Here is a 26,792-nt window from a genome sequence, read left to right as displayed (position 1 = left end):
TGTATTAGGTTTAAAAGTCTCGAAAGGAAACACTTTCCTTCTCGCCTAATAGCACCTGAAAAATCAATTCGTGTTATAACACACTATGCGCCACATGAGAAATTTCAGTCATGGTCGTAAACATTTGATGGATTTATATATGTTGTAACACATATTTATACATTCGTCCCAATATCTTGACTTGTCCGCCTTATATTCAACTTCTATAAGTGGATTACTGTAAAGTGCCTACATCCTTTGCGATTATGTCAGTTTATTACGAACTCGGGATTTATTTTTAGTGTAAAAATGTTTAAAGGGACATGTTATGTTGGAATTATAAGTTTGCTTGTGGTCACTAAATGTCGTAAAGGTAAGTTATGATTTAATTTTAGTTTTTATATGTACATTAATTATTTTAATGGTTAAAATAAATAATAATAATTCTAAAATATATAATTCAGGCAGTCAACAATTTATATTCAATTTATTGATTAACTATATCAATATCAAAATATGTTAATGACTTTTATTTGTCCAAAACCAATACACGGTGTAAATTTTTTTCAATACAAATTAACATATTGTGGTTATTAGAATGAAAAAAAGGAAGATGTATTTCGTCAATACTTGGAAATTAATGACCGTTTCAAGGCGGTGCCCCTTTCTCAAGCTGTTATGTTTTGTTTGTTACTGCAATATGATTGATCCGTCTAAGTTACATAAATAGTTTCATTAACTTGATATATTCTACTTTACTTTTCTCATTGACAAAATGCTGTATCAAGCCATCACTCATTCGTGTATAAATACGAATTTCATTTATATGAGAAAGACCAAAATTTAACAGATATGGTTTAAGCCCCCCCCCCCCCCCCCCCCCCCCCCCCCCCCCCCAGTGGCAATGACCGTTCCAAGGCGGTGCCCCACTGTGTTCCCTTTTTTGTTCGTTTTTTCCTCGTGTGTTTGCTTTGTGTATGAGTGTGTGCTTTCAATGGTCGTGTGCACGTACGCGTGCTGGGTCTGCGGTAAGGAGAGGCTGCGTTTTTGAAACGTACCTTTCCCTGATAGATATCTATCTTTTTTACAAGCCGTCATTGTAAAATCTTCATACTTCAAGGAAAATATGTTTTATTTAACAAAGTGAAATAACTGTTAGTTACCATAATACAACATGAAATTTATGTGTGGGTTTTATCGACCCACTTGTATCTTTAAGGCTAGAATAAAAAATGACATAAAATATGGTTGTTCAAACTGTACTTGATATAATGTTGTACGTTTACGGTACTTCAAAATATATTACCCGTTAATGCTATCAAGAATATTGTAATTTATAGTTTTATAGTTACTCTGAAACGAGCATGTGCAAATATATGTTATAACGAAGAGTTTTGTTTTCTTTTACAATTGTTATTTCAAAATAGATCTGTCGGTACTTTTGCAACCATCAAGTATCTGCATTTAAAATTTGCACAATACTTAAGACAAGATATAAGTTATTCACGTAAAAGTTAATGGACCAAAACATAGCTATTTTTCATATGACGTGAATATTCGTGACTAATATGTTATAAATACCTCTGGGACATAGTTTGAATATGTTGAATCTATTCATTCGGAAGTAAAATCAATACCATTAAATATGATACTTCGATTGGCTGATGTCAATACAAATTGAAAGATTTATGAGGTAAAATGTTGTAACAGATAAACAGGTTTTAATACCGAAACAAAATTAAACATTATCCACTCTATATATAGTGAAGGAAAAAAAATACATATATAACACTGTATTTAGTTAATGATAAAGTTTTATGCCACATGTCCTTTTTTTTCAATACCATTAAATATGATACTTCAATTGGATGATGTCAATACAAATTGAAAGATTTATGAGGTAAAATGTTGTAACAGATAAACAGGTTTTAATACCGAAACAAAATTAAACATTATCCACTCTATATATAGTGAAGGAAAAAAAATACATATATAACACTGTATTTAGTTAATGATAAAGTTTTATGCCACATGTCCTTTTTTTTTTTTAAAGTTAAATGTTTGTTTGGAAAACACTTAAAACTCACTTATTCTATAGATCGTAAAACACTGTTGCATAGCTACGAAGACTTTTTCTGACTCATTAAAACGATTTTTGTAATTTTAAATAAAATCTGTGAAAAGTTCCTTTGGAAGCATAGAACGCACCAAACAATATAATAGTAGACTCGGTTCATCAGAGGTAGTGAATTATGCAACATCCGTCACGCCCTGTAGCACCGGCTTATGTGGAATTTTGTTATAATAATCCAAAGGACAGAAAACATAACAACAGTGAGTCCAAAGGCACAAAACACTGGGACAGATCTTTACATTGTTTGAGACAGATGACACCAAATGTCATTCTTAAGTTGTTATATCTTGAATACACGACCAGAACAAGGAAATGAGTGCCCTGAAGACTGAATAGACGATACAATTACTCAATTAAACCATCAACTCCGCTTTTGCATATAGGAATGATTAATCCCAGATCAAAACTGTTGGAGCACCGATTGTTGATAGAAATATATAATCAATACCTGATGGTAAAATGCCGTTTTAGACAAATGGTTTTGAATTTGAACACGGAATGGACGAGCATGTACAGCGAAACAAAGTAAAACAATTTTCATCAGCCAGGCCAGATCAATACTCGGCAGTGCTGAATGACTATTTCAAGCATGAAGTAACGGAGGTCGAATTACACTACGAGGTGAAAAATGAGCATGTATAAGTAATGAAAGACGCCGAAACACTGACTTACAAAACAATCGTTTCAGTAAATAGTACCAGGAAACAATTAAGTATTAATCTTTTCGATAGGAACAAGAGGATTGGTCTCAAGAGGAGTCAAGTGATTTGGATCAGTTTACGCGGGCGTGTCCATGGCCGAATCATGTCAAAGCACTTTCTTCGAGTCAAGTATTACATAAGTAAATCTTGTGTCAATATTCCGTGATGCAATTTGTCAGATTTCATCAAAGAGAAAATTATAGAAGATTAATTTGAAATGACTTAGGAGATTATTTTTTAATTTTGGTCAGAGCACAGGCTTGACAACCTTTAGGGATGCAATATGTGAGGAAAGTTTATAATGAATAGCCGTTTTTGTTTTCTCTTTTATATAGTCATAATCGATGTATAGGAGATGTTTCAACATGGCATGTGAATAATTGATATAAAGTGTTTTCTTCTCTGTTATACTGCTATTTTAAATAATCTTTTATCGAAACGTGATAGGACATAGCTCCTGTGTATAATGTGGAATTTAAGAAGTAAACAATCTTCTGTTTTCGTTTTTTTTGTTTGTTTTTTTTTCAAAATTGTTTACGCTTTAAAACATACTTTTTGTGATATTTACTGCCTAAATTGCACAAAAAGTATAGAATATTTAATGTTCAAACCATTTATTATTTTTTATAATGTGTGCACATAATACCGACATTGCGGTAATGAGGAAATTAATGTGTTTTTTTTTATATTCAAACTTGTAATCTATTCAATTTACATTCCTTTTTGTTATGACAAAATGTACATGGCATTGCTATTACACTTTTTTTCATTTGATTAGCGTTTCACAGCTGCACAATACAGGTTATATGGCGCCAAACAGGAATAAAAAGTTTGGTTTCACATCTCATTTACATCAGAATAAACATGAGAAATATGGAATGAAAACATTTATACATGTTTGAGCAAAGAGGTAAACAAACTCTGTTAGTTACATCTAGCCAATTATTCCAATTCTTTTCATACCCAAGTATCTTTGATTGTGTCTGAAGATCAGGTGGAGGACTCTATGAGAGACATTTTATAATTCCCACATGGACCGAGCTGTTTAGATATCTTTCTTCTGGTATGTTTCGTCGGGCCCTTAATGTTACTTCTGCTAAGGCATTGAATACTTGCGGTTTGTTTTGTGTTTTGGTTCTTCAGGCCTAAAAATTGCTTTTAAATAGTGTATTACATGCTATACCTTCAGTTGTTATTACGTGTTTTATGGATTCACCTGACAGGGTTACTTTTATTTACGGTTTACCCTGTCCTGTGACTTTGGAACATGGCGGTTAGGTGGGCGAAATAACCGGATTAAGCTTCCGAGTGGTGATTTTACCTCTGACCGTTCCAAGGCGGTGCCACACTGTGTTCTTTCATTTGATCGTGTTGTCCTCGTGTTTTTTGCTTCGTCTTTGCCTGTGCTTGTGTTTGTTTGTGTGTGCTGTGGGTTGCGCTTTGGGAAGGCTGCATTTTTGGATTGTAACTTTACGTGTTGGATATTAATGCCTGTTGTTTTTTTCTAATAATCACCTCGATGTAATATACCTCGAGTAAATAAGTTGAATAAAGTTGATCCGCTGGCTCTATGATAACATTTCGTCGCTGTGAGTTTTTTTGTGTATGTCACGCCCTATGTTGACTGGTTCTACTGCAAATCTAAAAAAAGACAATCTGGTATTCTGAATAAACATAGTGTGAGGCTGTCGTGAAGCTCCAACTTAAAGCGCATATGCTTTTATGTGCATCTGTTCACAACGAAGCACTGACCCTGAGGACTATGTATGGGAAAATATAAGAGTGAACTTAGTGTTGACTGAAAAAGGGCAATATTTATTTTGCCGAACAATACCTTAACAAATATATATTTTTACATATCTGGGCGAAAAATACCGCCTTTGCCGAACAATACATTAATAAATATATATTTTCACATATCTGGGCGAAAAATACCGCCGAAAAATACCTTAACAAATTTATATTTTCACATAGACCGCCCTTAACAAATAGATATGTTCTCATATCTGAATGAAGTTACAGCCCAATACCATAACAAATATAAATATATTCACATATTAGGGTGGATAAAACCGCCGAAAGCATATCAAGAAATGTAGATGAATTTGCATATTAAGAGAAATCTTTCAAAATTAGAAAAGTGTCACTTGAAAGAGAAGGTGGAATGGGAGGTGGTGGAAAGATAAAACCAGAAATTAGCCAAAATAAAATTAAAGAAAGAAGCGTACTATTCAGTCTTGAATGCTGACGAAGAAGGAAGATGCCGTTTCCCCATTGGTTCAACGGTATCACGTGATAAAAGAAATTCCCTGATTGGCTTTTACCGTAGTACATAAATTAACGTAAATAAGAATGGGACCGATTCGCCCCAAATGTACAACAATGACATAGATAATTTTATCTACCTATAATATTCATTTATGTGCATCTGTTCGCAACGAAGCACTGAACCTGAGGACTATGTATGGGAAAATATAAGAGTGAACTAAGTGATGACTGAAAAAGGGCAATATTTATTTTGCCGAACAATACCTTATGCTTTTATTGCTACACCACCATTCATGATGCAATAAATCAGATCGCTATTAATTTATAAATTTAAAAATAATGTCATCCGAAACATGATTACTTTGGAAATTGAAATCTTCACATGAGGTAACTATATATTATAATAAAGATTATCGTCATAAAATTATCTTACTTCATGGTTTTCACTTTAAAGTATCATTATACTGATTTTATTATAGCAATACGATAGTTTTTATGACTTTCCTCATATTTGGTTAAAATCAAGGTAGAAATTGCTTAATCAACATGTATTTCTGTCAGGAAGAAATCAAAACTTAACTTCATTAGCTGATTTTATAATAAAATATTGTTTAGGTAAATACTTTCTTCAAATGATTCAACAATTTCTTATTTGCAATTGTCGCACAATAACAAAAACAGGCAGAACATATGTTATGTTGCAGACTTGAGATAATCCTCATGTATATAAAGACAATTTATTCATATCAATATCTTCTTTTATCACAAGATATCATTCAAATAAACCTACCATCTGTTGCATTGCCATGTCATTTCGTTTTCAATGCCTTTTTGCAATGTGCTACAAATTTCAGTAATTTCAGAGTTGTGTTTGTTATTTGTTATTATTGTTATTATGTCACAGCTAGTATAGTAATATTAATTTTTAATAAGTTTATGGTGAAGAAACAACCCATCGATCTCCATTATGCCAACTGGATAGCGTCCTCACATGCAAAGATATATAATCCCTTGAAAGGTCAAAATAACATGAGCCACGCCATGAGAAAACCAACATAGTGGCTTTGCGACCAGCATGGATCCAGACCAGACTGCGCATCCGCGCGCAGTCTGGTCAGGATCCATGCTATTCGCTTTCAAAGCCTATTGCAATTAGAGAAACCGTTAGCGAACAGCATGGATCCTGACCAGACTGCGCGGATGCTCAGGCTGGTCTGGATCCATGCTGGTCGCAAAGCCACTATGTTGGTTTTCCAATGGCACGGCTCACATTGATTAAACGAAGAAGGGCAAGTGATTCGAAGTAAACTAACTGCTTCACTAGTACTGTGGTTTTATGTGCATTAATAAAAAGACAATCATAGTTCATGTATAATTTGAGTTTTGACTATTTTAATTAAAATAAATTCGAAAAGACTGTCTAGAAGGACATGTCGTTACAGTCCAAGCAGTCTTTTGATGCACGTAATTTGAATTATTTTAAGGTTATGTACATCACGTACAAGCGGATCAAGAGGGGTTAACAGTTTGTTATATAATAACTCTTTGGCTACTTAAGTCGGATATGTCTTCTTCATAATTAGTTCCGGCTATAGGGAAATTACAAACGGATCCTAATATGACTAGGCCTATGGTGCAGGAAATCAGATGATAATAGGACTTATAAGTACATTATTGAATTAGATCAAATAAAATCATCCGATCCGGTGTCAACGTGTAGTCTTCGAACTTAAATTATGATCGTATGCGCCAAAGCACTCCTGCATGTTCTGTTGATATAGAGTGTAATAACGGATGTTTCAACGAGCATTTATAAACAGTTTATGCTGTAGCGCGAATATTATCATATACGTCTTAACTATGACCAATGCGTCCATTAAAAAAAAATTGTCAAATTTCTTAATCTCCGGACTATCTGTTACAGTCATTTGGCTCACACTTCACGCTTGTAATATTTCGACTTAGTAACAGCAAATATTATTTGCTATACATAACAATTAATACATTAACTCTTTATAGAAGTGATAACCGTGTAAAATTTGATATGGTTAAGGGGTATTTCTGGCACACTATGTCACTGCAGACATGATGCAGCATTGATTATGTTCACTGAAGTTTTCAACATGACTACAAGCTTATCAAATCTTTAAAAAAAAATGAGAAATATAATTATGTTCCCATCAGCAGTAAGTATTTTATTAGAATAAAAGTTGTCTTTCAATAGATTTTTATATATCATTTTTATCTTTTTATTTATAGTGTCTTCGGACAGCAGCTCTGAGGAGGACATTGGTTGTGTGTTTCCATGGGAGAAGCTCCACAGAACATGTATCCAGTTCATGAACAAACTGCCAGTCCTTACTTGGCAACAAAGTCGCGATGCGTGTTTAGGCATGAACGCTGACCTACTGAGTATCAACAGCAGACAAGAGAATGTGAGTCAGAAAACATACCAATATCTCAAGTAGTTGCTATTTTAATATTGTATAATTTATGTTCCATCAGAAAAAATGTATTGGTGACATGATATAATTATTGCATAATAACTAGTTAAAGATACTGGGAAATCATTGTTTTTCCTATGTTTATGCCGACACAAGAAATGATATATATTGTAATTCAGTTATTAATGGCAAATCAATTTCTAAAATACTTTACAAATAAATATTGTTTGTGCTGTCATGACATAATATAATTGTTGCATAATAAATAGTTTAAGATACTGTAAGATCATTGTTTTTCTTACGTGAATACAGGAACTAGAAGTTATGTACATGTATTGTAATTCAGTTATTTAAGGCAAATCAATTTCTAAAATTCCAAAGCACCCATGCACCATCAGAATACAGAGGTGTATAGATAAAAGTCTCATTACGAAACCAAAATAAAAGGTTAAGTTGTTTTTTCAGTAAAATCGTTTTAATTTGTTTCTAAATATTCAAATGTATGATGTTTAGTTAGTGATACCAAAATTTGTCACATAAATTAAATGAAAAATAGAGGATATTACACGAGTGTCTTTTTATATTGAATTTATCAAACGAGTTGAATAAAATGATAAAATGCGAGGCTCTGTCGAGCATTTTATCAATTTTATTCAACGAGTGTAATAAATGCAATGCGGAAAGTCACAAATGTAATATTTTCTTTTTCATATGTTAACTTTTCCTGTCGAAACATCAAAAATTCTACTTTCTTTTACTACATAAACAAGTCAATTTGACCAACGTCTCCTATACCATAAACGACGTCAAAGCTTTATTACACTAAATGTAATTGTCATTTTTATGTAATGGCTTTATTACGCTCCCGCGACGTCAAACATGTGATAAATGAAGATATTCAGAATTTTCAGATTTGAAAGTTAAAAGAATGTTCTTCACGAATAATGTGTTATCTTGTCATATACTACGAAAGGTTTCGTCATGGAACAGCCTGTATGATTTACAAAAATAATTAAGTGTTATAAGGAATTTGAGCTTACTCGAAGCTGGTTTACTTTTATAGTAAGTATGTTATTATTGTTATCCATATGTCGTAAGGAATGCATGAGCTTACATAAAGTTACTTTACTTTTGCGGAAAATATTCTTGACACATTATGGGAAAAAAACATTGTACTGAATAACAATGTACTTTCTTTTAACTAGTTTCAACTTCTGAAACATTTTCACTACATATAGACGGATTTTTTTTAATTGTAGAAAAAGATCAAAAAGTTGTTGAAGCATCATGTGAATAATACTGGGTTCTTAGAATGGTGGATTGGTATACGTCAAGTCAACGGAACTTGGCAGTGGGTAGACAATGAGGAAGTGTATGAAAAAATGCCGTAAGTCGATTTTTCAAAGAAAAGATACGCAAAAATACCATATAGTCAATTTTGACTAGAAACTGAAAAAACAAACTTTCTTATTAACAACAGTAGAGACACCTTTTCCTAATAATTGCACGCGTGGGCCTGGCTTAGTTAAAACATTTATAAAGTGACGTATCTTTCAAATGCAGTGACCAAAGAATAGTAAATTATAGCTAAATCTCATTTTTTTTTCTGACGATAAAGAAGGTCAAAATGGAATAGACGTAACTGCGCGATATTTATTGGATTTAAGGATATTTTAGATTAAATTCTGTTGGAAGCGAAATGTAAAGAAATCACATATTAAGTAACAACATAATGTAAAAGACTGTTATTCTCTGTGTTTAAACAGGTATAAGCAAAATTGGGACTTCTGACAAATCATACAAATCATCAAAACAAAAACAAAAAAACGTTTAAACGCAGAATACATAGCAGTCATTTTACAGTAGTACATTTTACAATAAAAACAGTTGTGATTTGTGAATTCATGTTAACGCAAAACAGACAAATCATCAAAACAAAAACAAAAAACGTTTAAACGCAGAATACATAGCAGTCATTTTACAATAGTACATTTTACAATAAAAACAGTTGTGATTTGTGAATTCATGTTAACGCAAAACAGACTATTAACACTGACCATTGCTTTTTTGTAGACATTGATTAAGCAATGAAAATATGTCATCAGATTCGTTCTAAATTAAACGCTCAATCTAAGTCATTTAAGTGGAGTTTCTAGAATAAGATATCTTTAAAAGTAAGAAAAAAAAGAAGATTTATTAAAAATGACTTTGTTCCATTGTTTTGTACGAAATACTCCATATTCACAAATAAAAAAAAAATGAAACGAAATTCTTTCACATAATTTTTACAGGTATTACCATATATTCAGAACAATGCTATCGTTTGAAATATAATATATATAAATGACCAACCACCAGAATAATTAAAAAAGTTTTGATCCATTTTTAACTCTTTTTTTTAAATAACACAGAAAATATGTTTCCGCCGTTTAGATTTAATAAAAACAATATTTGCAATACTTTCTTTGGAAAAATTTTGAATCATTGATATATTTTAGAAAATTCCATCAGAAACAACTGTTTTTTGTTTTTTCAACTTTTTTTTTTTTTTGTTTTTTTTTTTGTTTTTTTTCCAACTTTTTTTTTTTTTTTTTTTTTGAATTCTTATTTTTTTTATTATTCAATAACAGTAACAGTAAGTAACAAAACTTCAATAAAAAAATCAACAGATAGTATATTTGTAACATGATCAGGATTTTGGAAACCGAAATTCTTCAAGCTTGTTGACAAATGAGCCGTGCCATGAGAAAACCAACATAGTGCGTTTGCAACCAGCATGCATCCATGCTGTTCGCTAACAGTTTCTCTAATTGCAATAGGCTTTGAAAGAGAACAGCATGGATCCTGACCAGACTGCGCGGATGCGGAGGCTGGTCTGGATCCATGCTGGTCGCAAATGTACTAAGTTGGTTTTCTCATGGTGCGGCTCAATTTTATCTTTGTTTTTCATTTTACGTTTCAAAATCATTACATTTAAATGACAACTATATTGCTCGTTTATTTAGATAAAAAAGAAACCTGCTCTAAATATACATAATAAAAGTATGATGAACACAATTTATGGCACGCCCTTCCTTTAGATAAACATACAAATCACTTTACAATACATGAACAGTACATAACGAAATAATTACTAAGTAGACAACTTGGTGTGTTTGTTCCGTCAAGAGTACTGCTCAAAGTTTTCACATTCTAAATATTCCGTGAGATTCTTTTAAAGTAACACGAACACTGACGTGTTGAATTTAGTTTTTAGCTCAACTGTACGCTATCCTACTCGACCAGGCTTCGGCGTCCATTCCATGCCCACACCTTAGTTAAAGTTTTGATGCACTTTCTCTTTATCTCTATAATTACTTGATGAATTTAGTTCAAACTTAAAATAGTTATTCCTCATCAACACCCTAATCATATCACACAAGGGCCGTAAGTCTCACTTCAATATTGTATGCATTATTCCCCCTTTTTAATAGAATGTCATGTTATACTTTCTATGCACTTTCATACAGTCTATGTTATTATTGAATGGATTCGATTTAAACTTAAGATAATTGTTCCACATTATTAATCATACGATATGACAAATGATGCTTAACTCATGCAGAAATATCTTATGAGTTATGTCCCTTTTATAGTTAAAAGGTGTTTTGGTACTCTTTTACACCAGATGTGTCCTATTTCACTATCTAGCAGCGAAATAGCCTAGTGCGCTATCCCATGTTCCAGCTCTTGTTAAGAATCCTATTCATTATATTAAATCTTTGAAAGACTAAAGTTTAACATATATAATTGCAATAAAGAAATTATCATAAAAACATGAAATAATTACAATGTTACACATTCAAATCTTTTAAAAATATTCACAGGAAAGTTATCCTAATAACACAGGCATACACTATTCATCTTTTCATATATATTTATGTAACGTATCTGAGTTATCAACAGTAGTATTGCTTTGCCGAGACAGTTATAGTCAGCCCGTACACATAAAATGAGAAAATAAACATATTAATCATAATTTGGCACAAGCTGTCATGTCGGGAACAAAATACAAAATGATTATACAAAGCAGTAATTAATATAACCAAATCACCAAACAATACACATAGCACCAACAATATGGAAAACTCTAAGTAAAAAAATTACATTTTTACACAGTTTCACAATCATGTACGTAAAGTGCGATCCATTCTATGTTAGAGTAACCTACATGGTCTATTCCACATGAAGCATATGTACTTCAACGGGAATAACAATGTCTAAGACTAGTACTTTAAAAAAAGTAAATTGACTCTTATCGATATGAACACAAGTCAGATAAACCAGGATTTTAACAATATTGAAATAAAATCATGTCTTATCAATGGAACAAGTAGACATTATATAGCATTTCTGCAAAACTGTCATTGTAAACAATAATGAGTAGCGATGCAGACCGTGATTCTAAGCAAATGTAGTAGACCTAGACGAAGGGCGTCTGTCTTTGTCCAGATCCATAAACTCGGATTGTTTTCTAAGCAGATGTAGTAGACCTAGATGAAGGGCGTCTGTCTTTGTCCAGATCTATAAACTCGGATTGTTTTCTAAGCAAATGTAGTAGACCTAGACGAAGGGCGTCTGTCTTTGTCCAGATCTATAAACTCGGATTGTTTTCTAAGCAAATGTAGTAGACCTAGATGAAGGGCGTCTGTCTTTGTCCAGATCTATAAACTCGGATTGTTTTCTAAGCAAATGTAGTAGACCTAGATGAAGGGCGTCTGTCTTTGTCCAGATCTATAAACTCGGATTGTTTTCTAAGCAAATGTAGTAGACCTAGATGAAGGGCGTCTGTCTTTGTCCAGATCTATAAACTCGGATTGTTTTCTAAGCAGATGTAGTAGACCTAGATGAAGGGCGTCTGTCTTTGTCCTGATCCATAAACTCGGATTGTTTTCTAAGCAGATGTAGTAGACCTAGATGAAGGGCGTCTGTCTTTGTCCTGATCCATAAACTCGGATTGTTTTCTAAGCAGATGTAGTAGACCTAGATGAAGGGCGTCTGTCTTTGTCCAGATCCATAAACTCGGATTGTTTTCTAAGCAGATGTAGTAGACCTAGATGAAGGGCGTCTGTCTTTGTCCAGATCCATAAACTCGGATTGTTTTCTAAGCAGATGTAGTAGACCTAGATGAAGGGTGTCTGTCTTTGTCCAGATCCATATACTCGGATTGTTTTCTAGTCCCATTCATTTGATAGGAAGGTTTTCGAGGATCTGGGCCACTCTGGTGAGAACCTTTCGACGAAGGAGGTGCACTTGAAACGAACCTCCTTGGATAGCATATAAAACGTGTATATTCACTTCGAACCTAAATGGAAAATATAGAAAAAGGCTATACTTTAAAGATTGTAACATTTGTACTAGAACACTAAAAAATGAAAGATAATAGTGTCCCAAGAAGCAAGGAGCATTCAGTGAAACGGATGAACAGCCATTTCGATACAACACAGATTTGGAATTTCTCTAATATACAAATCTAAATGACAACGGTATGTCAATCATAATAGCACTTTTTTTTGCTTGATGCTAAGTTTTATAAAGGTTTGGATTACACATTTATCGCTACTGCAGTAGCCTATTTTTATGAAAATTAGTAAACATAATATATTTTTACTAGGTGTGCAAGGACTAAAGTATGATTTTGTTCCTAAATACAAAGAAAGCAGAGCTTAGGTATATAATGTAACAAATAATTGAAACTTTAAAACCATACATATAATTTGCAACTTTAAGCGCAGGAAGTATATTGTGCAAAAATACATTTTAAGTAGCTCTCACGGCATCTTTGATGATGTATGCATCATGCAACAATTTTTTTCTTGCGGTATAAAAGAATTTCTCTTAATTGACGGGGTCGTGAGAAATGGTGCATATTTGATTACATTTAATGAACAGACTCAGCTAAACACAGAAAGCTATTGTTTTGCTTCCAGAGGATGATTATATAACAAAAACACATATAATCATGTTCTTCCCATTTTATTATAGGACAAAAAATAAGACAGCACATACAATAAACAACAGTAACTTAAGCCTACAATTTTGAAACAACATAAATAACAATATGGGCATTTCTTAAATGCGTAGTTTCATTGTACATACAACAATTTAAACAGTTCTAAAACGGAAAAAAATGCATATGCTTTTGTAAGACTGGGATGCTTTGAATTCTTTTCCCACACGTTTGATAGTTTTATGAAATGAAGACAACACACACACAAGAGTTCAACTATCCGAAAGGAATCACAGGTAATTCAATGGCAAAATCCAAAATTTATGTAGCATTACAAATTTTGGAAAATCCTACTGTGATCCTCTTTAAATACAGATTTTAACAACAACGAAAAACATTTAGAAAATTTAAAATATTGGTTGGTGAACAGACGAGCAGTTGATACATTCTAACGTATACTGGCGGTCCATCTAAATACCATGTTCGTTTTCTCATGGCAAGACTCAAAGATTCTTTATCCAAGACCATTATTTGGCCATAAACTCCTGTTCCATCTCGCGAAAAGCTGCTATAAATCTGGTATTTTTTTCACAGGACATGGGCTGGTGGTTATGGTGGAAATTCTGACTCGGAAGAGGACAATATTTTATCAGCCGAACGATGCGCTGTTTTGGATGATCGTGGACACCTCAGGGATAAAGACTGTACTGCTGAGCTAAGACCTTGCATATGTGAAAAACTTACATGTATGTCAGAACAGAATGGTGTTTTGTTGTTGTTTCTAAAAACAATTTCCTTTCTCTGTTTACTTCGTATAGTTGCACATTAAAAAGGCAAATATCGAATTGTTTTAGTAGGATAATAGTCAACATTCGGGAAAAATAGAGTCACCCCAGATCCGCCTTAGTTGAAAGTATTTTCATGTTGACAACATTTATTGTCCCGCTCAAAGTAATGTGATAAATACATAAAATTTAACTGTCCTGGTTTATATTCGAATTATAAATTAATGCTTGTGACTTTTCTTCAAAAAGTAAATAATGAAGACAAAAATATGAAGAAACACAAATATTCCCTTACACATAATTAATGCTAGTTTTGTTGACATATACAGCGACCTCGTCTACAGGGACACCGTCCACAGAAACAACACGTGAAACCTCTAAAGATACAACCACAAACAAACCAATAACAGACTATCCATCTAATATACCTACTGGAAGGCAAACAAACAAACCTATTACTGGACGTCCAAATAGCAAACCAACCGGGAAACCAACTCAGAAACCAAATACTGGCAGACCGACAGGGAAGCCACCAACTGGACGACCAACAGAGGCACAGGAAACGACGACAAAGGAAGACAAAGACGAGTTCTTAGTATGTGGATATGTACTTCTTTGAAGACTGAGAGTCAATATGAATAAACAAATAACGATTTAAGTTTATTGAAAAATAAAGAATAAACTGAACCTAAAAGCGTTTGCGACCTTCTTAACTGTGTCGGATTGCTTTATATTTTACTTTTCAGAAGGGAAAATAATATCTTAGAACACATGAATATATCGATGCTAAAATATGAAACATTTTTGTTTTCTAAGGAATACTTGAAATCCTGATTTACATGGAAAGGCATAACAAAATATTTTCCATTGGTAAAAATGAAAAAGAAAGCATATTCCCTTACTGTCCCTAGTTTGAAATAAAAATATGTATTGACTTTCTTATATCAAAGTGAATATTCTTAATTTCGTAGTTTTGGATGTCCTTCAGGGTTGCTTTGCTGTCAATTATGAAGACACGTGCCCACCGGTACAAGCATTCGGAATATCTTGGCCACGCTCAGATGCTGGTAAAATGGTTAAAGTTTCTTGTGGTAAAGGTGAGAAAATTTTATATAAACATAAAACAATCATTAACATATTCAGATAGTTTCATTATAAAGGCTAGTGCAAGATAACTGTCACAATATTAATTGATGTTAATAAACATACAAACAATTAAATCCATCAGTCATTTGCCGCCCACGAATAAAATAGCTTGTACATTTCTACTTAGGTCATGCAAAATGGAAATGTGACAAGAAGCCAACTTGTTGGAGAGATGAACCGGATGTGAAACAGTGTACATCAGAAAGTATTCAAAAGCTTACAGCCCAGGTAATATATTTGTGCACTTAAGGCAAAAAAGCAGCCCAGATGTTTCAAACACAGTATTATGTTTTTAAATAGTTTGTTAGTTTGTTTTCCTGGGTTTAACGCCGCACCGACACATTTATAGGTCTTATGGCGACTTTCCAGCTTTTGATAGTGAAAGAAGTCTCCACCTCCGTGCATTATTTCATCATGGGGGTGTGGGGGGGACTGTGGCACCTGGGCAGAACGAAACCACCGACCTTCTGTAAGCCATCTGGTTGGCTTCCTAACATGAAGAATTCAAAGCCCCTAGGGAGACTCGAACCCACATCGATGAGGGGCAAGTGATTCTAAGCAACATTAACCACTCGGCCATGGAACCCGCCTTCCCCCCCTCCTTCCCAAAGTTAGCCGTTCGTCGGGGTACTTATATTTATTAAGATGAGATATTTCCTATAACAGAATTACTTTAAAGGCAATGAATAATCTATAAACAGTTTAATTGTAGACTTTTTTGGTACCTAGATATTGCAATTAATAAACTTGTCTAGAAAGTACACATAACGCACAATGAAAGTTAAACCCTATATTTCAAAGGCGGAGGAATTTCTAGCAAACACTAGCGATTCTGAGAAAGCTATGGCGTTTACTGAGAATTTAGCTGCTTCTGTGGATTCAGACGAAGCGATGTCTGAACAAGACATGTTCCAGTCCACAAAACTGATGGACGCCGCCTCAAAAGCCAAACCGAAGAATTCTAGAGAAGCAAAGAATATCATCAAGGTAAGTAAAAACATAACCCCAGAAAATCTTTTGATAGATGATAACTCAAACACCTTCGAAAAACTGCTTTGGTATATATTTAACATTATTTGTAGAAAATGAACATATGTTACGGTGTATGAGGCAGTTAATGTCATTAAATAAAAGGATAAGTAACCAAATAAATGGTATATTTATAGCCAATGCGATATTATCTAACTGCAATAAGATTTTTAACAACAAGCATATTTAAGTCCATGTTGAGATAATTGTGATGTCTCTTTTGTTTATGCCACTTGGCATGTCAAGGTGATGCCCCAAGGTGATGCCCCACGCAGTCTTCGTTTATTGTATGTTTTCCTTCAATGTCTGTATAATTTACTTTGTCTATGTATTTAATTTATTTGTACAATACAATAACAAGACTAATTTTTGTAAAAGCTAACAGCGACCTGTTTTTGTGCTAAAGTTTCATATAGATATGTGAAAGATCTGTGGAATATTTATACTTGTATACTTGTCTATTTTCTGTAAAAGAAAAACTTGTTAGGTTTAATTCTAATCTGCGCAGTTTACAATAACAATTTCCATTAAATATTGATATTTTACCAACAAGAACGTTGCTAAATGTGGAAGCGGTTTGGTTAGAAAAGAAAAGAAGGATGCGTGGTCAAGAATGAGCAAGGAAAGTCGGCGAACAGTTGCATCATCACTGCTTAGCTCCATGGATTCTGTCACTAAGAAAATGCTGAAAAGTTTTGACAAACCAACAGTAGAAAACATTGAAGAGGAAAACATGGGTACATTTCAGAAGTTTTCACTTGCTTATAAACTTATTATGTCTGTAAAAGTGCAAAAAAAAATGTTCAATTGTTAAAATAGACGTTTGAAACTAAAATGTCAATAAAACCTGTAAAAAGATCCTTTGGAAGCAAAGAATGCAACCAAGAAGAATGATAGCAGACTAGGTTTGATTGAGTCATGTCAATAAAATCTGAAAAGTAGATCCCTGGGAAGCACCGAAAACAAGGCAAACAGTGAAAATTGCAGACTCGGTTTTATTGAGTCTGTTCATGAGCAGTAATGGAAAATGCGACACTGCCCACGCCCCCTAGCACCGGCTTTAGCAGTATTCAATCTTCAAATCTAAATGAGTTGAAATCAATGTTCCCCGAAGGACCAGAAAATATAACAACACTGAGATGAAGTCGGGGCGACTTTTTACGGCCGACACACAGCACTTAACACCCGCTGTTGTGAAGTAAATAAAATTTGAAAAGTAGATCCCTCGGAAGCACCGAAAACAAGGCAAACAGTGAAAATTGCAGAGTCGGTTTTATTGAGTCTGTTCATGAGCAGGCCTTACACATAGTTAAAAGTGCATATACACATTGATTTCTTTATATCTATATAATCATGTTAATACAACAACCTAAGACGTATCACATTCATTTGTTTATAATTATTCTCCTATAGCTATCGAGTTACAAGTTATTGATGTAAATCAAGATGAGTCAAGTGCTGATGATGCCATGTTCCAAGGAGAGTCTAATAGTTTTGCCATTCCTCCTGAGAACCTTAAGCGATTCAGTACAGGTACTATTCGGCATATTGAATACATATGTAGTTATTCTTCAACTGTTTTGTGATGAAATAATGCACAATGTGTTCCTTTGTCCATCATGTTAGTCGCTATCTAGATTTCTATTTTCATTTCTCTGAAATGGTCTAGGAGTTAGCTTTTGATGCAGATTTTACCGGCGATAAGAACTTCCATAGAACGCAACAAATCTAAGTAAATAGCAGCCGAGTCTGGTTGATTAAAAAACGAAATGTTCAACACCCTGCACGCCCCCAAGCACCGACCTTATGTCAGTGTCTATTTCAGTAAAGCAATTATTAATAAAAAAAACACTTACTATGTGATAAGAGTATTGTCCAAATCTGCATAAGAATTGTATAAAAAGATAGAAACTCTACGTACCAGGTATCCCGACTCAACTTGTTATTCTCTGGGCTTTAATATATCACAGACTCCTGTATCACAGTGTGCAGCATATGCGAAATTGTATTATATAGATTAATTGAAAGGATGATAATTATGATCTCGAAGGACAAAAATATGTAACAACACTGAGTCCAGCTCGGTATAAAAAGGGCAGTTATAGATATAATGAGAACAGAATATTAGTATTTACAGAATTATATAGGGTCTCCTTGACAATATCAAAATATTTTGATTTCAAATATATCAAAATGTGCATAGATAAATTACAAAAATTACTTTAAAATACTAAAACAATCAGTGGGTTATTATTTAAACGATAATCAAGTATAATCTAATCCTGTAAGTGTTTAGCGTTTTTCAAATATTATTCAAAACTGTAATATAAAAACAAGTAACATTCACGGGTCCAAAAGTCAAATACATTTGGAATAATACATTTGGAATTTTGAGAAGAATCAGTCGGCATTATTTCTCCAGGTAGTATGGCACGATTGGTTTTTATCAACTACAATAATGTTGGACCTTTGTTGATTCCAACTGATGAAACAGCAGACGACAATTCAGAACGCCAAGTAATTAGTCAAGTGGTCAGTGCTTCTCTAGACGAGAAAGCTGAAGGAGAGCCACTTATCAAACCTGTTCTGTTTACAATGAAAACTGAAAATGTAAGTAATGACAAAAATGCTTGAGAATTACATAATTTTAAGACTTTTTACATTGTTACTAATGTCGGTACTGTATATGACTTTTTAGCATTTAGAAAGTCCACAGGTAATTCGATTATTGCCAGCAAAAGCAATTCAATAAGTGAAGGAAAAATGAAATTAATAATTCGTTTAGCTAAGAGGAAATGTACTGGTTACCTTGACTACTGACTGAGCACAAAGCATATTTCATTAACAAAATATTTAATGTGTAATGTATAATTTTGTATATATGACATTTACATTTTAAATACATGTGTAGTTATTCTTATTTTCTTATCTTGTTTTGTCTGATTATCGTATGCAGAGAGCGTTGAATCAAGAACTGAACCAGCAGTTATGCTCATTTTGGAATTTCAGTCTTGGGTAAGTTATAAATCACCCATCACTTTGCTGTTATCAGTATCCCATACAGTGTTGACATTGCGTTTTAGTTATATTGTACACTTTTTATGCAATGCTATGATAGTCTTAAATGTTCTGTTTTAGTTGGTTTCATTGCTTACTACCATAGCGGGTTGAATACCTACAGCATCAAATGAAATGTTTACATTTTCGCCTTTTCAGATATACTGGAGCATGGTCCCAAAAAGGATGTTCCCTGAAGGATTATAACGATACACACACGACTTGTCAATGTGACCATCTCACAAATTTTGCAGTCCTCATGGACATTCACAGTACCAAGGTTAGTTCAGTTTTAACTAGTTTCAAACTTTATATCTATCATATTAACATTTAGACTTATACTTACGTTTGCATGATTTTCGTAACATATGAGCCGCACCATGGGAAAACCAACATAGTGGGTTTGCGACCAGCATGGATCCAGACCAGCCTGCGTATTCGCACAGTCTGGTCAGGATCCATGCTGTTCGCTAACAGTTTCTATAATTGTAATAGGCTTTGAAAGCGAACAGCATGGATCCTGACCAGACTGCGCGGATGCGCAGGCTGGTCTGGATCCTTGCTGGTCGCATACCCACTACGTTGGTTTTCTCATGGCGCGGCTCATATATCTTTATGCTTACAATGATATATAATATTCTAACAACGAAACATTATTTCAGCTGACGCCGATCCACGCAACCACCCTATCCTATATAACATACGTCGGTATCATCATTTCCATCATCTGCCTCTTCCTCACGTGGGTCACATTTGTCTGTCTCAGGTATATCTACAGATACTCACTTGTTACTGATTTGACACATTGGTATACATTCGATCTTGCATTGAAATAACGCCATGCTGCTAGATGCATTCTTAATACATGTTGAAGTGAATAATTTTGTCCTTTTAACTATTTATCTATGATTGTTTTTCGTTGTCGGGTCTTTGAAATCTTTATAATATATTTCGACGAAAATTTCTATACACTGTTTAACTCGAAAGGTGTTTGTACGTAAGTCTGCTTTTACTAAGAACTTTCATGTTTCAAAAAGTTTCATTATCACAATTTACAAACTACCTTGTGTTGTATAAAGAAAGGTTTTATTATTAACATTATTTGTGCTGAAGATACATGTACATGTTAGTTTTCTCATGAATGCTTTAATCATTTATTAATTAAGTGTGAGTTTACACACGAGCTTATACTTTCAGTATAAGATGTATACGGGGATCTAGAAGTAGTCACGGACATGGTGATGCCAATGAATTTTATGGAGCAAGTGGAAGTTACTCTGGATCAACCGCCGGTTCACGGTATTTACAACTGAAATTACTGAATAAAATTAATGAATGAAATTACTGACTTTTCCGCTGTCACATGTAATCCACTTCACTTACAAGTAGTATGTTCTATCATTGTTGAATTTATGTTGTTTTAAAGTTATAATGATAGTAAACATTGCGATAATCAAGGCAAATCGATAAAAAAAATACAGAATCAGAAATGACGCTAACGGATTAATCTTTTTCTCTCTCGTACGCATATTATGGATCAGAGCTAAATCATACTCATGTTTTATATTTCAGTTCTGCACAAGGAGAGAGAAATTCCATACACAAGAACCTTGCATTCTGTTTATTCATTGCCGAAATATTGTTTCTTGCGGGAATAGAAAGAACAAATAATAAGGTATGCCTCTGATTATCTTTGCTATCCATTAAATACTGATACCTAGGATCAAAGAAAACATATCTTAAAATATTTACTGTACAGTGCAGAAAATATCTTTCGCTTTCAATGACGTCTTTTGATTTTTCAAGATTTTACTTTACTGTCTGTTGACCATCACATCAATGCATGTTCCATTTCATTTACAGGTTGCCTGTGCGATCATCGCAGGATTCCTGCATTACTTCTTTCTATCCAGTTTTACATGGATGTTTGTTGAAGGCATTCACATACTGTTCATGCTTGTACAAGTCTTTGATGCAGCAAAATCCAGACTCAGATATTACTATGTTATTGGATATGGTAAAGCCCTCCTTAACACTCTTTTTTTATTCTGTGGTGACAAGAACTGGGCTTGTTATATTATATGATAGCCTTTCCAAACATTGCTTTTGTCTTACAAGTCACTGCTGCTATATCCTCCCAGTGTGGTTATATTTTCTGGTGATCAAGTTGGGGAAATGGAGGCCATTCTTTGATATGGATAAAAGATTTCCGCTAAACATGTTGAAGCCCGTGCTATCTTTATTTTGCTTGGTCGCGTTCTAAGCTGTTTTTACAAATTGTATTTCCTAGGTATCTTTATAAAAGTAAAGTATTAATTTACATGATTGAAAATGTAAGTTTCATATTCCTAGGGAAGTATTTACACGAGTCTTAAATGAAAAGTTCAAGTTGAAAACACACGAAAGAAACAAGTGCACGTAAATGAATGCTTCTGTACATATTTTGTAATTTCAGGCGCCCCATTACTAATTATTGGTATTTCTGCACTGGTGTATTATGAGGGATATGGAACGGAAAGATAGTAAGTCGTCATATTTGCTGGCAGTTTTACCATTAACATAAAGACAATTTTACATCAAGTCGGAAGTATTTTAAATATATACCAAAATATGCTTAAAATATCTCTTTCAACCTATTGAGATTCTGGTCAAGTCGAAAATGTGTTAAACTAATCGACTTCACTCTTGTTTACAGTTGTTGGTTGACTACTGACAGGATGTTCATATGGAGTTTTGCGGGTCCTGTTGCATTCATTCTGTTGGTAAGCATTTTGCTGTTACTTATTGGATTATAATTAATTATAATCGATATCCTGTTTCAATTTTCTGGTACATGTATGACTGTTTCCCAATTTTCTAGTACCTGTACGGGTATTGGTTTTTCTAGTACATGTACATATATGCTTGGATACAATTTATTCTTGCAGTTGTATGATTGGATACCGATGTATTGTTGTTTATATCTATTTCTGGAGTGTGTGGGTGTTATGTTTGGATTTTGTAAGAGATGTATTTTGGTTCTGGTATGAGTTATAACTGGATTTTATAGGAGTTATTTTCGATTCGTGTAGGAGTTATATTTGGTTCCTGAAAGAGTTATATTTTAATTCTAGTAGCAAAATTTTTATTATCGGTTGCGTTCATTTATATTACAGATGAATCTCGTTGTGCTCGTGTACGCAATGTCTACGGTTTGTAAACACTCCGAGTATGTGTTTGAAGAAAAATCCATGTTTGGAAGCTTCAAGTAAGTAAACATCGAAAATATCATAAATGTATGAAATATTGCATATCAGACGAGACGATAATAAATGCTTGAACTACAAGAAAAGTTCATCTTATATTTGAACAAATTACATAAATCAAAATACAGACAAATATCAGGATGGACAACCCACAAGACTTTTGGATATCGTACTCAAGGAAAAAAATGTCCCGATTCTGGTAGCATTTTGCCTATATTTTCCTTATTACTTGACGGACTGTCAGAAGAAAAAGAGCGTCGAAGACAGAAAAATGAATGCTTTCCTCCGCTTTGGCCACCCTGATATATGTTCAATGTTCATTGTAACGGCTGTTTGTTCGGTTTGTGCTGAGTTACATTAACAAATAATAGTTCTTCAACGCTTAAACCAAAAATTTGTAATAATAATTTTCTGATGCAGTTTCTACTATTTGCCCTATATTACAAAGTTATTGATACACATAAAAATAACATTTAATCATTCTAATTGTGTTTTCAAGAGCGTGGATACAAGGAGCGTTGGCCATGGAAGTTCTTCTTGGGCTGACATGGGTGTTCGGGTATTTCTACATCAGTGAAGAAGCAATACCCATGGCGTACCTGTTTACAATATTCAACAGCCTTCAAGGCATTTTCATCTTTGTGTTTCACTGCATTCTCAATAAAAAGGTATATACTTTCCAATCGTAAACAACATCACTGGTTAATAAGTGAAGCCATTATGCAATTATAGAAAATTATTTAGAGGAGAGCGGTGGTCTAGTGGATAAGGTGTCGGCCGCTCAATCCTGGGGTTGTGGGTTCGAGCCCCACTGGGGTCACGATCGTGACTTCTCATATGACACCACTGTGACCAGTACTGGTTTTTCCAGGAAGCAGACTCGAGAGTGGTTCCAATAAACTTGAAGCTTTCATCACAATCGAGCAAAAATAAATTAGTTTAAACTAAAATTATATTTTTCTAAAACTAATGTAAATGAAGTTGCCTAATGCAGTACCTAATATGCTGGCTGTCAACGGGCAGGCTTGCAGATAAAAATAGATACAGATTGTGATATTTATAATTGTTTTTAACTTCGTATTCATGTACTTTTCATTCTATGGCGGTTTCCGTTATCTGTTATCTTTTTATTGTTCTTTCCGTACAATGAAACGAATCCCTTTTTAACTTTTTATCTCATTTTTAAAGTACTATGATGATGGACTTACTATTGTCATTTAGATGTTTATATTAGAGTAGATCCAAGTCTGCATGGTATCGAAATGGCTGTTCAGCTGTTTAGTTGAATGCTCCATTCTTCTTGGGACACTAGTTATTTTTAATTTTTGAGTGTGCTAGTACAAATGTCACAGTCTTTTAAGTAAAGCCTTTTTCTATATTTTCAATTTAGGTTCGAAGTGAATATACACGTTTTATGTGTTATCCAAGGAGGCCCGTTTCAAGTGCGCCTCCTTCGTCGAAAGGTTCTCATCTGAGTGACCCAGATCCTAGCAAATCTTCCTATCAAATGAATGGGACAGGAAAAAAATCCGAGTTCATGGATCTGGACAAAGACAGACAACCTTCAACTAGGTCTACTACAACTGCTTAGAATCACGGTTTGCATCGCTACTCACCATGCTCACTATGGTTTACAGTGACAGTGTTGCAGAAATTCTATATATTATCTACTTGTACATCGATTAGATACGATTTTATTTCAATATTGTTAAAATCCCGGTTTATCTCACTGGCGCCAGACCAGAAAGAAAATGCCTCTGTACATGTTATACCCTACCCCTAGGTATTCTATAAGAACCATGGTCATGAACGGGAAAATATACTAACCCGTTTCAATCGTAAATTTCTCAACTTAGACGCGCAGTTCGGTGAATGGGTACCTAGTATATTGAACAAGCGATAATTTATCTTCCATCGTGCACCAGTCGCATTGTCTCAATATTCCTATTGCTGAGATTATCAACATATTTTATGCTTTCGTCAACGTAACAGAAAAATCTTGCTTGACCTTCCCTAATGAACATCCGGTCTAGAGGTCACGGCAGTGAGCACATGTTTGGCGAAATGTAAACAAGCAAAAACAGAATTAAAAAAAAACACATTTTTACAATAAAACTCGAAATGATGAATGAAATTCATCATGTATATGATCTTTAATTTGAAATCGTGCATTAGTCTGAGTCTGTTCTGTTTATTGTATTCATTTTGTACATTTCTGCTGCATTTTCATATTTTAGCGAACACGTGTAGTAAAATGACGATTGACATACATTTTCACTTTAGCCGATCAGAATGGTTTTGTAATCTAGAACTAAACTTCACCAGGGAAGTTCAAGCAAGTTTTTTGTGTAACGTTGAAATAACTATAAACTACGCGTTGTTTTTCTAAGATAAGATGTATTGAAGAAATGTGACCGGTACACAATGGAAGATAAATTACCACTTGTTTGATATCCATAGTACACATTTACCGAACTGCATGTATAGGTATGAAATGCGCGATTGAAACGGGTTAGTATATTTTCCCCTTCACGACCATGGTTCTAATAGAATACCTAGGGGTAGGGTATAACATGTACAGAGGCATTTTCTTTCTGGTCTGGCGCCAGTGGTTTATCTGACTTGTGTTCATTTTGATAAGAGTAAATGTAGATTTTTTGTTTAGTAGTCTTAAACATTGTTATCCCCGTTGAAATGGATATGCTTCATCTGGAATAGACCAAGAAGATTGCTCTAACATAGAATGGATCACACTTTAAGTACATGATTGTGAATCTGTGTAAAATGTAGTTTTTTACCAAGAGTTTTCCATATTGTTGGTGCTATGTGTATTGTTTGGTGATTTGGTTATATTAATTACTGCTTTGTATAATCATTTTCTGTTTCGTTCCCGACATGACAGCTTGTGCCAAATTATTATCATTATGTACTTTTTTTCTTATTTTTATGAACACGGGTTGACAATAACCTGTCTCGGCAAAGCAATAATATTGTTGATAACCCAGATACGTTACGTAAATATATATGAAAAGATGAATTGTGTATGCCAGTGTTATTAGGATAACTTTAACTTCTTGTGAATATTTAAGATATAATTTATTCTTTTTGAATGTGCAACATTGTTATTATTCCATGTTTGTATGATAATTTCTTTATTGCAGTTATATATGTTAAATTTTCGTCTTTCAAAGAATTAATGTAATAAATATGATTTTTAAAAAGAGCTGACACAGGAGATAGCAAACTAAGCTACTTCGATGCTGGATAGTGAAATAGAACACATCTGGTGTAAAAGAGTACCACAACACTTTTCAACTATAAAAGGGACATAATTCATAAATATTTTTGAAAGAGTTATGCATCATCTGTAATATCATATGATTAATAATGTGGAACAATTATTTTAAGTTTAAACTGAATCGATTCAGTAATAACATAGACTGTGTGAAAGTGCTCTGATAGATCAGGCACACCACGTTGTCTATTTAGTAATTATTTCGTTATGTACTGTTCATGTATTGTAAAGTGATGTGTATGTTTGTTAAAAAGAAAGGCTTGCCATAAATTGTGTTCATCAAACTTTTATTATGTACATTTATAGTAGGTTTCTTTTTTATCTAAATAAACGAGCAATATAGTTGTCATTTAAGTGTAATGATTTTGAAACTTAAAATAATAAACAAATATAAAATTTTAAAAATTAAACGAGACTTACCTAAAGTAAAAGTCGAAGTTTGATATCAGTTCTTTGAGTAAGAATTGAGTGAGTGCTTAACTGAGATTCGGTTGCGCATGCGCAGGTCACTCTTAAAATTGTGTTTTTTTCCCATCAGTTAATAAAAGACAAGCAGCAATTAATTTCTAATCCACAGCACACTGTCGGATTGGAGGGCGGCAGTTAAGCCCTCATTCAATTCTTACTCAAAGAATTGAAATCAAACTTCGACTTTTACCAAAGTAAGTCTCGTTTAATTTTTTAAATTCTTTTTCGTTCGTTCACGCTTACCTGAGACTT

At 33.7% G+C, this 26,792-nt stretch overlaps 1 protein-coding gene across 1 annotated transcript; it reads left to right on the top strand.

Moving 5' to 3' along the window:
- LOC123524057 (adhesion G protein-coupled receptor L1-like) lies at window positions 1-26,421 on the top strand. Its single transcript, XM_053539269.1, has 22 exons — window positions 1-352; window positions 7,342-7,517; window positions 8,786-8,913; window positions 14,110-14,261; window positions 14,630-14,895; window positions 15,289-15,397; window positions 15,574-15,674; window positions 16,248-16,433; window positions 17,029-17,212; window positions 17,889-18,008; window positions 18,898-19,085; window positions 19,432-19,490; window positions 19,692-19,812; window positions 20,195-20,298; window positions 20,730-20,831; window positions 21,105-21,207; window positions 21,396-21,549; window positions 21,988-22,054; window positions 22,228-22,294; window positions 22,688-22,779; window positions 23,277-23,445; window positions 24,168-26,421. The coding sequence occupies exons 1-22, from the start codon at window positions 289-291 to the stop codon at window positions 24,366-24,368; spliced, it is 2,913 nt and encodes a 970-aa protein (XP_053395244.1). The 5' UTR covers window positions 1-288; the 3' UTR covers window positions 24,369-26,421.
- The last annotated feature ends 371 nt before the right edge of the window (window positions 26,422-26,792 follow it).

The sequence above is a fragment of the Mercenaria mercenaria genome, chromosome 3 (assembly GCF_021730395.1).
Source record: "Mercenaria mercenaria strain notata chromosome 3, MADL_Memer_1, whole genome shotgun sequence".
NCBI classification, from domain to species: domain Eukaryota; kingdom Metazoa; phylum Mollusca; class Bivalvia; order Venerida; family Veneridae; genus Mercenaria; species Mercenaria mercenaria.
The sequence above is the reverse complement of the archived record's forward strand: the minus strand, read 5'-3'. Positions and strand labels throughout refer to the sequence as shown.

Excerpts from the sequence above, each read along its gene's own strand:
- LOC123524057 (XM_053539269.1), top strand. The coding sequence starts at position 289 with ATGTTTAAAGGGACATGTTATGTTGGAATTATAAGTTTGCTTGTGGTC. Across the intron at positions 20,299-20,729 it reads GTCACATTTGTCTGTCTCAG|TATAAGATGTATACGGGGAT; the intron begins GTATATCTACAG and ends TTATACTTTCAG. Across the intron at positions 20,832-21,104 it reads GGATCAACCGCCGGTTCACG|TTCTGCACAAGGAGAGAGAA; the intron begins GTATTTACAACT and ends TTTATATTTCAG.